This window comes from Anomaloglossus baeobatrachus, chromosome 8 (genome assembly GCF_048569485.1).
Source record: "Anomaloglossus baeobatrachus isolate aAnoBae1 chromosome 8, aAnoBae1.hap1, whole genome shotgun sequence".
In the NCBI taxonomy this organism is placed as follows: domain Eukaryota; kingdom Metazoa; phylum Chordata; class Amphibia; order Anura; family Aromobatidae; genus Anomaloglossus; species Anomaloglossus baeobatrachus.
The window spans coordinates 204,882,395-204,895,187 of NC_134360.1; the positions used below are offsets into that span (position 1 = coordinate 204,882,395).

Consider the following 12,793-nt stretch of genomic DNA (forward strand, 5'->3'; position numbering starts at 1 on the left):
TGGTCCAATGATGATTCCAGCTCTGCTACATACAGAGCACAGGCACAGAACATGACCGCATGCTGTGGGCTTCAGGCAGAGACTGACTGAGCTGCAGCAATGAGTGGTGACATCACTCACTTTATCTGCGGTCATAGCTGGAAGTTTCCACGGTACCCCAGCTTTGACCGCAGGTAAACGGACCTCAGGTGAGATCACTGAGTTCATAGACCTGCATCTCCTGGCTGAAAACCGTGGTTTTCAGCCAGGAGGTGCAAATTTGGTGCTAAAATGTCTTCACCAGATTTCAGCACCAAACTTGCACCTCCTGGCAGAAAACTGCACCGAAACAGCATCAAAACCATTTTTGTTAATTTTTTTATTTTATTACACAGGCAAGATAAGTACACTGCTGGGGACTGCAGCCTGCAGCCGTATGCTTTATCTGTGCTGGGCATCATAATATGGGGGGATGCCAATTTTTTACACTAGAGGTATGCACACAAGGTGTACTATTGCAAACAATCAGACATGCTGTCACATAGGGTGGGGGCGCATGTGACTGCAACAAATCAGATGCCAGGATTCCCGGTGGGCAGGGGAAGCAGTGAATATGTATGAGGGATAATGAGTGGCTTTACAGCTGTGTAGCAGACTGATAAGTATAACGCCCTTGCTCTAATCCCCTTAACCCTTTCTACCACCATTTTAAAATGCTGGACACCGGTCGCCATAGACTTATATGAGGACTGGCATCTGAGATCAATTCTGGGCCGGAACGGGGGTTTTTTTTGTTTTGTTTTTTTAACCCATTTGGACCCGCTTATCCCGGTATCTGTGGGTCCACCCATCACTACTTGTAACCACATTTAGTAGGGTGTATTACATCATATGTTACTGATTTATAAGATATGTAATAAAGGTAAATTGAAACACCTATTAAATTGGCTCTAATGCACTAACACAATGATATATGTATCTGCTGGTGCTTTATAAAATAAGGTTTTGTTTTTTTTGTTTGTTTGTTTTTATAAAATGTATAGGTTTTTAGATGTGTGATGCCAATGCAATTTTACAAGATATTCTCAGCCACGCAATGTCTTTTGTATCCAGCAGAGGGTGCTGCAACATAGAACATACCCAGTTGATCAGCAAGGTGCTTCCCTTTTTCAGCCGCTATCACCCGTTCGTCCTCCATATCGCATTTATTTCCCACCAATATGACTTGTGCGTTGTCCCAGGAATAGGTCTTTATCTGGGTAGCCCTAGTAAAACAATGAATAAACACATTTAATAAATGGAGGACTAAATTAATACATACATACATACGGTACATACATACATACGGTACATACATACATACTGTACATACAATTCTAAAATCCTTTATTTTGAAACTCTAAAATTCAATTTAAAATGCCAAATTAATCTGAAATGTGATAAAATCCTTAACAAAAGACCAATCATAACACTACGCTGTGATTTATCTGGTGTTAGCATTTTCATTTTGGCAGGTAAAGTAGAGCATTGTGATCTGTAACTGGCGCAAATAATATCACAATTTATATTTTCTGCAATGTATTGCTTTCATACAGCGGGTGAAATAAGTATTCAACACGTCAGCAATTTTCTAAGTAAATATATTTCTAAAAGTGCTATTGACATTAATTTCTCACCAGATGTCAGTAATAACCCATCCAATCCACACAGACAAGGAAATCAGACCATAGATGTCCATAAATTAAATGGAACCTGTCATCAGATTTTGGCTTCTGAACTAAAACTAGCACCTTAAGCAGCCCCTGTGCTGCATTCTATAAAGCTGCACGTTATCCCCTGACTCCCCTGTAGACCCCAAAAATTACTTTTTATAAAAGCTTCTGTATGTAAATTGTCCAGTCCGGTCCGATGGGTGTCCAAATCTGCGCCTCATGTCACTCCTTTCACCCTCCTCCTGTGCTGATTGACGTGGATGGCGACTTGGACGCCATCCACATAGGTGAGCAAAATCTTGTGGCTGCGCAGATATATTCCTGGCTCGCGCAGGTGCACTTCGCTCTGCCCTATTTTGGGCAGAGCCGAAAACATAGGTGCGCCTGCGCGAACCAGCGAGTGCAGGCACAAGATTTTTGTAACAATAAAGTCTCTAAGGTCTTGAGACTGCTCACTGGTTTTACCCATCATGAGATGTTTCTTATGTGACACCTTGGCAATGAGATACCTTTTTATAGGCCATCAGTTGAACCAGCTGATGTTATTTTTCACTAAGTGGCAGGATTGTTTTCTAATTACTGAGATTTCAGCTGGTGTCCTGACTTTCAAAGGCTTTTTGTACCTCTCTTTCTTCAGATGTTCAACACTTTTTCCCTTGGTCATTTCTCATTATTACACATCAATAAATTCTTGGGCATCTATGGTTTCATTTCTTTTCATGTGTGGATTGGATGGGTTGTTACCAGCATCTGGCGACAAATTAATGCCAATAGCAAATAAGAATAAGAAATATATTTACTTATAAGTATTGAACATGTCACCTATTTCTATCACCCGCTGCAGATGGGTTGCAAAATGCTGCCTTAAAAATAAGAATAATCATAATAATAATAATAATTATTATTATAATCTGATTTTGCAAATATTACCAAATACACAAATGTTTAAGTGTTATTCTGAAGAATATTGTCTTTTATTTCTTGCAAATACAAGCAATTTGGCAATTTACTTCTTTTTAAAATCTTCAGCTGTGCTTGAGATTATTGACTCTTTTCTTTTGTTTATACCTTGTTGCCTTGGAAACCGACCACCGTTGCTGGACAGCAGAACATGCACGATGCTTACAAGCTCTGTTTTTATTGAGCTTGAAAGCACAGTTTTGAAGTTGGTGGAAAGTGCCGTTACCTCCTAATTCTCCCAGGTTCAGTGCAGTGTTTACAAGCTAGACACCAGCAGTGGTCGGTCTCCTAGGCAACGAGCTGTAAGCAAAAGAAAAATGATATTTAAAAAGTTACTGGAAATGTAAATAAGCAGTAAATTGGAAAAGTGCTTGTTTCTACAAGGACTATTTGACAATATCCATATATGACGACGTGAAAAACCCTTTGGTGGCCCAAAGAGCCTTAGGTTGCCCATCTGAACTCTTCTATAGTGTCCTGTCTTCTGAGCAGAAGTCTTTATTATAGGCAGCTGATAATAAAAGTTATTAAAAAGGGCAATTAATGATCACTGCTAATAAGAGGACATACCAGTCCTGCACCGCATTGTAGGACTCCTCATTGGCGATGTCATACATTAGGATGAACCCCATTGCCCCTCTGTAATACGCCGTGGTGATGGTCCGGTATCTTTCCTGTCCAGCTGTGTCCTGGAAATTAAAAAAAAATAAAAAATATTCATTTATATTTATATATATTATATATATATATATATATATATATATATATATATATATATATATATATATATATATATATATATATATAAAATATCTCTCTTGTGTATGGATTTCCTGCTCAGTAATAGTGTGTCTATATACTAAACTGAACAAGCAGATCTGCAGTGTAAAGTATGGAGGGCAGATCTAGAGAAGGCGGAGTTATGACTACTTTATGAGTCATGGTTTCTAGTGATGGATCCTGATGAAGCACAGATGAATAGCAGACAAATAATAAATTGGTAAGCGCTAGCTGAGAGATACTTCTAAAGCCCATCCATGTCCAATCTGTTAGCATGCTCCCATAGCCAAAGAAACCGCAGTGACCTAGTGGGATTGAGATTTTTGTTCTGCCAATTATATTACTGTCCATCCCTAAACACCGCACCAATCTGGCGCATAAGATTTCTGAATGGAACTTCATAGGGTTAAATTCCTATGAAGCACCTGCGCTGCGGACCCTCGACAGCACCATTTGCTGCTGTGGATATCATTATGGACAGCATAAATGGACATGCTGAGGGTCTCTGATCCACAACTTCTGTCAATTTACACTGCACATATACTTTGCAGTATTTTTGTAGGTGTTTGGATTTTTTTATTTTATTTTTTTTTGCTTTTTAGGTTTTTTGTTTTTTTTTTTAGGTGGGGAAAAAAAGTTGTAGAGACCACATATTTTTGATGCAGCTTAAAAAATAAACACACACACACACACACACACAGGACACTCCTGTTCCTATTCAAACTACCGTAATGACTTCTGAATTGAAACATTTTATTTTTAAGCTTCCTCTAATTTTAGAAATGGCATCTATTGCAAATAAAAAAATAAAATAATGAGGCGGAAGTAGGACCCTTAAAGTGAACCTGTCAGGGGCAATATGCACCCAGAACCACGAGCAGTTCTAGGTACATATTGCTAATCCCTGCCTAACTGTCCCTGTATACACTAGCAGAGATAAAGAGATCTTTAGAAAATGTATTTCTAAAGATCTTTTATCATATGCTAATGAGAAAGGGGACTTGCCCCAAGGGCGTTAGTTCACTTGGCTAGTTGGCCCCCTTAACATGTAAGCACGCCCACAGGGGTGTGCTAACATGCTAATGAATGTGCAGCATCAGAGGATGATCTCACTCACCTCTCCGCTGCCATCACATCCAATGCTGGACTTCAGCTCAGTGCGCATGACCCTGGACTTTTGATCATGCGCACTACACGAGTTTGAAGCCAGGACGCATACACCCGGCTTCATAGTGTGCATGACCAAAAGTCCGGGATCATGCACATTAAGTCGAAATCCAGGAGTCGGACGCAATGGCAGCGGAGAGGTGAGCGCAACCATCCTCTGACACTGCAATTCATTAGCATGTTAGCATGCCCACAGAGTTGTGCTTACATGCTAAGGGGGCCGACTAGCCAAGGGAACTAACGCCCTTACGACTAGTCCCTGTGCTCATTAGCATATCATAAAGGATCTTTAGAAATACTTTTTCTAAAGATCTGTTTATCTATGCTAGTGTATACAGGGACAGTTAGGCCGGGATTAGCGATATGTACCTAGAACTGCTCGTGGTGCTGGGTGCATATTGGACCTGACAGGTTCCCTTTAACAGTCAATGTAGCACCCCCAGAGATTAATGTTATTAATGTTATAATCCCAGAGAAACCCTTTAATTCTTAAGTTAAAATCAAAAGAAACAACAATATGATAAAACAGAACCATCCAAAAATAAAATTCCAAGGCCATCCCTTCAATAAGACATAGTTATCATTAGGAATATATAGATATTAAATCATCTAACATTCACTGTCATTAATGAAAGCTATATACTCCCGAACCAGAAATTACAATAAAATCCTCATCATCTGGTTTTAGTGTCTCAATATAAAAGAGCCTAAAAGCCACAGATTCCCCGGTGCCCATCTGTCCTTTCACAAGTTGGAAAGGTCCCTCTAAATTGCGGTGCGGGTCAAACTGATCTTTGAAGCAAACTTATTTTCTTAATCACCTGATACATCTGCGAGGAGTTACGCAGAATGATTCATACAAACCCAGTGATTATACGCAGCAATTAGCAGACTCATAAATAGAGTTGAGCGCGGTTCGTGGTTCGTGGTTCTCCAGTTCTAGGCTCGAGTGATTTTGGGGCATGTTCTAGATCGAACTAGAACTCGAGCTTTTTGCAAAAGCTCGATAGTTCTAGAAACGTTCGAGAACGGTTCTAGCAGCCAAAAAACAGCTAAATCTTAGCTTGGTTTCTGCTGTAATAGTGTAAGTCACTCTGTGAATCAAACTATTATCACATTTCAGTGTATAGTGTGCGTGAACAGCGCCTTCAGATCACTGCTGTTTCTATAATGGCGATCGCCATTTTTTTTTTTTTTTTTCTTGTCTTCCTTCCCTAAGCGCGCGCGTCTTGTGGGGCTGGCCAGCATGTCAGCCAATCACAGACACACACACACCTAAGTGGACTTTGAGGCAGAGAAGCAACGGCATGTGTGATAGGATCTGCATGTCACATGTCCCTGCATTATAAAACCGGACATTTTCTTCACGATCGCCATTATCTGCCTTCTGCGTCTTTGGTGTCAGACATCACTGTCGCAGTTCCGTCCTTTGTCCTATCGCCGATACAGCTGTATGCGCTGCATACACAGCGTTAGACAGCTTAGGGAGAGCACATTCTAGCAGTCCTTTTAAGGGCTCGTACCGGCAGGGTCAGAGAGCCATAGGTGACAGGTCCTGCAAACAGCAACAGCGTCTGTGTAGCCCAGGTCAGGGATTTCCTCCCTGCATTTCACCATTAGGAGGGAATAGAAAGGCAGGCTTCCATTCCTCTACCCAGAGCACCACAATCCTGCCACTGTACCCTCTTGTCCTCTGCACACTCCAACTCATTCTAACTAAGCCATTATACTAGCAAACACTCAGTGTACCTAGTGGCATCCTATACGTGGCTATTGGACTTTGCTATAGTCCCACTAGTGCCAAGACATTTGCAGAGCACGTCTGCCTGCGTTGCACACTCCAACTAATTATAACGAAGCCATTATACTAGCACACACTCAGTGTACCTAGTGGCATCCTATACGTGGCTATTGGACTTTGCTATAGTCCCACTAGTGCCAAGACATTTGCAGAGCGCATCTGCCTGCGTTGCACACTCCAACTAATTATAACTAAGCCATTATACTAGCAAACACTCAGTGTACCTAGTGGCATCCTATACGTGGCTATTGGACTTTGCTATAGTCCCACTAGTGCCAAGACATTTGCAGAGCGCATCTGCCTGCGTTGCACACTCCAACTAATTATAACTAAGCCATTATACTAGCACACACTCAGTGTACCTAGTGGCATCCTATACGTGGCTATTGGACTTTGCTATAGTCCCACTAGTGCCAAGACATTTGCAGAGCGCATCTGCCTGCGTTGCACACTACAACAAATTATAACGAAGCCATTATACTAGCAAACACTCAGTGTACCTAGTGGCATCCTATACGTGGCTATTGGACTTTGCTATAGTCCCACTAGTGCCAAGACATTTGCAGAGCGCATCTGCCTGCGTTGCACACTCCAACTAATTATAACGAAGCCATTATACTAGCACACACTCAGTGTACCTAGTGGCATCCTATACGTGGAAACACCACAAAAAAAGCCAAGATAAATGATATGTGCACACACAGAATGTGGTGAGCCTTCCTCATAAAGATGGCTGCAGCCGAGGTGCAAGATGCTGATGTCACAGCCACTCAACCTCCACACTAGGGGGGAGGGGTGGCTGCTTAGCATAAGACATGCACACTAATAAGGCTTGCACTGGGAGCCCATCATATAATGAGTGAAATGCACAGTGTCTGAACTGTAACCTATAAATGACGCCAGAAACCCAGGTCAGGCGGGCAAAACAGCACTATATAGGTGCATCTCGCACGGATACACGAGACGCAGTGTCTGAATTAAGGCCTATAAATGACGCACAACACCAGGGTCCAGGCGGGTTAGTTAGCACTATGAGTACATAACACATGACAGGCTCACCATTTAACCACCTGAATTCAAAAGGTCCACACACATCCTGCAAAAATGGATAAAATGTGCCATACCTCAAATAGTGAGATATTAGTTTATATTTTGGCCCAAAATATGTAAGCTCGCAATCCGTTCGTCAAGGATTCTCACACTTGCGAGTCCCTACACTGAATTAGTTAGAAAAACCACAAAGAACTATATCAAAAAAACACCACAAAAAAAGCCAAGATAAATGATATGTGCACACACAGAATGTGGTGAGCCTTCCTCATAAAGATGGCTGCAGCCGAGGTGCAAGATGCTGATGTCACAGCCACTCAACCTCCACACTAGGGGGGAGGGGTGGCTGCTTAGCATAAGACATGCACACTAATAAGGCTTGCACTGGGAGCCCATCATATAATGAGTGAAATGCACAGTGTCTGAACTGTAACCTATAAATGACGCCAGAAACCCAGGTCAGGCGGGCAAAACAGCACTATATAGGTGCATCTCGCACGGATACACGAGACGCACAGTGTCTGAATTAAGGCCTATAAATGACGCACAACACCAGGGTCCAGGCGGGTTAGTTAGCACTATGAGTACATAACACATGACAGGCTCACCATTTAACCACCTGAATTCAAAAGGTCCACACACATCCTGCAAAAATGGATAAAATGTGCCATACCTCAAATAGTGAGATATTAGTTTATATTTTGGCCCAAACTAATTCAGTGTAGGGACTCGCAAGTGTGAGAATCCTTGACGAACGGATTGCGAGCTTACATATTTTGGGCCAAAATATAAACTAATATCTCACTATTTGAGGTATGGCACATTTTATCCATTTTTGCAGGATGTGTGTGGACCTTTTGAATTCAGGTGGTTAAATGGTGAGCCTGTCATGTGTTATGTACTCATAGTGCTAACTAACCCGCCTGGACCCTGGTGTTGTGCGTCATATATAGGCCTTAATTCAGACACTGTGCGTCTCGTGTATCCGTGCGAGATGCACCTATATAGTGCTGTTTTGCCCGCCTGACCTGGGTTTCTGGCGTCATTTATAGGTTACAGTTCAGACACTGTGCATTTCACTCATTATATGATGGGCTCCCAGTGCAAGCCTTATTAGTGTGCATGTCTTATGCTAAGCAGCCACCCCTCCCCCCTAGTGTGGAGGTTGAGTGGCTGTGACATCAGCATCTTGCACCTCGGCTGCAGCCATCTTTATGAGGAAGGCTCACCACATTCTGTGTGTGCACATATCATTTATCTTGGCTTTTTTTGTGGTGTTTTTTTGATATAGTTCTTTGTGGTTTTTCTAACTAATTCAGTGTAGGGACTCGCAAGTGTGAGAATCCTTGACGAACGGATTGCGAGCTTACATATTTTGGGCCAAAATATAAACTAATATCTCACTATTTGAGGTATGGCACATTTTATCCATTTTTGCAGGATGTGTGTGGACCTTTTGAATTCAGGTGGTTAAATGGTGAGCCTGTCATGTGTTATGTACTCATAGTGCTAACTAACCCGCCTGGACCCTGGTGTTGTGCGTCATTTATAGGCCTTAATTCAGACACTGTGCGTCTCGTGTATCCGTGCGAGATGCACCTATATAGTGCTGTTTTGCCCGCCTGACCTGGGTTTCTGGCGTCATTTATAGGTTACAGTTCAGACACTGTGCATTTCACTCATTATATGATGGGCTCCCAGTGCAAGCCTTATTAGTGTGCATGTCTTATGCTAAGCAGCCACCCCTCCCCCCTAGTGTGGAGGTTGAGTGGCTGTGACATCAGCATCTTGCACCTCGGCTGCAGCCATCTTTATGAGGAAGGCTCACCACATTCTGTGTGTGCACATATCATTTATCTTGGCTTTTTTTGTGGTGTTTTTTTGATATAGTTCTTTGTGGTTTTTCTAACTAATTCAGTGTAGGGACTCGCAAGTGTGAGAATCCTTGACGAACGGATTGCGAGCTTACATATTTTGGGCCAAAATATAAACTAATATCTCACTATTTGAGGTATGGCACATTTTATCCATTTTTGCAGGATGTGTGTGGACCTTTTGAATTCAGGTGGTTAAATGGTGAGCCTGTCATGTGTTATGTACTCATAGTGCTAACTAACCCGCCTGGACCCTGGTGTTGTGCGTCATTTATAGGCCTTAATTCAGACACTGTGCGTCTCGTGTATCCGTGCGAGATGCACCTATATAGTGCTGTTTTGCCCGCCTGACCTGGGTTTCTGGCGTCATTTATAGGTTACAGTTCAGACACTGTGCATTTCACTCATTATATGATGGGCTCCCAGTGCAAGCCTTATTAGTGTGCATGTCTTATGCTAAGCAGCCACCCCTCCCCCCTAGTGTGGAGGTTGAGTGGCTGTGACATCAGCATCTTGCACCTCGGCTGCAGCCATCTTTATGAGGAAGGCTCACCACATTCTGTGTGTGCACATATCATTTATCTTGGCTTTTTTTGTGGTGTTTTTTTGATATAGTTCTTTGTGGTTTTTCTAACTAATTCAGTGTAGGGACTCGCAAGTGTGAGAATCCTTGACGAACGGATTGCGAGCTTACATATTTTGGGCCAAAATATAAACTAATATCTCACTATTTGAGGTATGGCACATTTTATCCATTTTTGCAGGATGTGTGTGGACCTTTTGAATTCAGGTGGTTAAATGGTGAGCCTGTCATGTGTTATGTACTCATAGTGCTAACTAACCCGCCTGGACCCTGGTGTTGTGCGTCATTTATAGGCCTTAATTCAGACACTGTGCGTCTCGTGTATCCGTGCGAGATGCACCTATATAGTGCTGTTTTGCCCGCCTGACCTGGGTTTCTGGCGTCATTTATAGGTTACAGTTCAGACACTGTGCATTTCACTCATTATATGATGGGCTCCCAGTGCAAGCCTTATTAGTGTGCATGTCTTATGCTAAGCAGCCACCCCTCCCCCCTAGTGTGGAGGTTGAGTGGCTGTGACATCAGCATCTTGCACCTCGGCTGCAGCCATCTTTATGAGGAAGGCTCACCACATTCTGTGTGTGCACATATCATTTATCTTGGCTTTTTTTGTGGTGTTTTTTTGATATAGTTCTTTGTGGTTTTTCCATCCTATACGTGGCTATTGGACTTTGCTATAGTCCCACTAGGGCCAAGACATTTGCAGAGCACATCTGCCTGCATTGCACACTCCAAGTTTTTTAAACGAAGCCATTATACTAGCAAACACTCAGTGTACCTAGTGGCATCCTATACGTGGCTATTGGACTTTGCTATAGTCCCACTAGTGCCAAGACATTTGCAGCACGTCTGCCTGCGTTGCACACTCCAACGAATTATAACTAAGTTACATTGTCAGGGATATTTATTCTTTATTATTCTGCTGTTAATAAAGCTAGACCACCACTGCAATCTTCACCACCTCTCAATTTTTACTACCACATTTTCAGTCCACAATCTTGTCGCAATCAACATGAGTGGCAAAATGACAGATGCTGGTGGAAAGGGGAAGAGGCGTGGTGGAAAAGGCAAAAAATGTTTTGTCAGTGGGGAAGGTGGCAAAGCTCCATTATCATCTGCTGAAGATAGACCATCTACTAGCAAAAGTAAGATGTCTACTACTTATTGTGGACAATCCGATGTGCTCCCTTTTTTACGGACACGAACAAGAGGAACAAAGGTAGATGATGGGCAAAAAAGGAAAATGCTTGAATGGATCTCAAGTGGTCCAACAAGTGCCCTCTCAGCCACTTCAAGTACCGCATCCAAAAAACACCATTCCTCTGAGTTGTCATCCCAATCACACTTGATTTCTCCCAGCTCTGAAGTCTCCATCAGCCCTGCACAGTATGGTGGAACTGAGATGGCTGAGTCTGCAGAGCTGTTCAGTCACACTATAGCCTGGGAATCAGAGGTCTGCTCCCAAGCTACAGTGAGTACAGAACAGGAAATGGTCTGCAGTGATGCCCAGAACCTTTGTGACTCAGATTCAGGCCGTGAGGACCAAGTTTCTGAGCATAATGTTGACCCTTTGTCACAAACTGTAACACCTGTGGTTATAGACAATGAGGAACATACTGATGAAGATGAGACGCAGATACCCGATTGGGATGACAACTTAAATATTCGGTCAGGGCAAGAAGAGGCTCGGTCTGAGGGGGAGGGGAGTGCAAACACAACAATTGATGATGACGTTCTAGATCCCACCTACTGTCAACCCCCAGTCAGGCACTCGAGGAGGTCAACAGAGGCGGTGGAGGAGGATGCAACCGACGACGAAGTTACCTTGCGCCTTCCTGGACAGAGTCGGAGCACTGGTAGCACGTCTACAACTGCATCCTCAGCCACCACTCTGCCTATGAGCATTATTCGGGGTGGATCAACAGGTCGCATGGCCTCTAAGCCTTGCCTAGCCTGGGCCTTTTTTCACATCGAAAAAGATCGCCCAACTCATGTGATATGTAACATTTGTCATGATTCTGTTAGTAGAGGTCAAAACCTCAGCAGTTTGACAACTTCTTCCATGAATCGTCACATGAATAAATATCATAAGTCCCGGTGGGAAGCTCACCGTGCTGCAATGCCGGCTAGCGGAGCGAACCATCCACCGCCCGCCCCTTCCAGTGCATCCGCGCGCTCTTCATCTTCTAGGACTGTGGGGACAGCTGTCACACCTGTTTTTCCACGCAAAACTTCCACCACTGTAACCGCAACAGGCAGTTTGCTTGTAAGGTCGTCAGTTGGTTTGGAAGGGGAAACAAGTGAGTGTGTACAGCTCTCTCAGACATCGATAGCACCAACGTTGGATGAAGGCAACATCATGTCTCCGCCTGCACTTTCCTCACAAACCTGCATTTTTCCAGGGACACCCTACTCAACACCGTCTACACACAGCAGCCAGATCTCTGTCCCTCAGATGTGGTCAAATAAAAGGCCACTTCCTCCGACCCATGACAAAGCTAAGAGGTTGACTCTATCCCTCTGTAAGCTGTTGGCTACCGAAATGCTGCCTTTCCGCCTAGTGGACACACAGGATTTTAGAGACCTTATGTCTGTCGCTGTGCCCCAGTACCAGATGCCTAGTCGCCACTACTTCTCTAAGAAAGGTGTGCCCGCGCTACACCAGCATGTCGCACACAACATCACCGCTTCCTTGAGAAACTCTGTGTGTGAACGGGTGCATTTCACCACCGATACTTGGACCAGTAAGCATGGACAGGGACGTTACATGTCGCTGACTGGGCACTGGGTAACTATGGTGATAGATGGTGAAGGGTCTGCTGCACAAGTCTTGCCGTCCCCACGACTTGTGTGTCAATCCTCTGTCTGTCCAAGTTCCGCCACAGCT

General features: G+C 43.5%; 1 protein-coding gene across 1 annotated transcript in view; it reads right to left on the reverse strand.

The window, feature by feature from the left end:
* Positions 1 to 12,793, reverse strand: part of RAB3B (RAB3B, member RAS oncogene family) — a 141,836-nt gene that overhangs the window by 19,589 nt on the left and 109,454 nt on the right. The window contains exons 3-4 of the mRNA XM_075320085.1: positions 3,222 to 3,340; positions 1,120 to 1,244 (exon numbers count right to left, since the gene is read on the reverse strand). Of these exons, the coding sequence (XP_075176200.1) occupies positions 1,120 to 1,244; positions 3,222 to 3,340 (244 nt within the window). The remainder of the gene's footprint in view (positions 1 to 1,119; positions 1,245 to 3,221; positions 3,341 to 12,793) is intronic.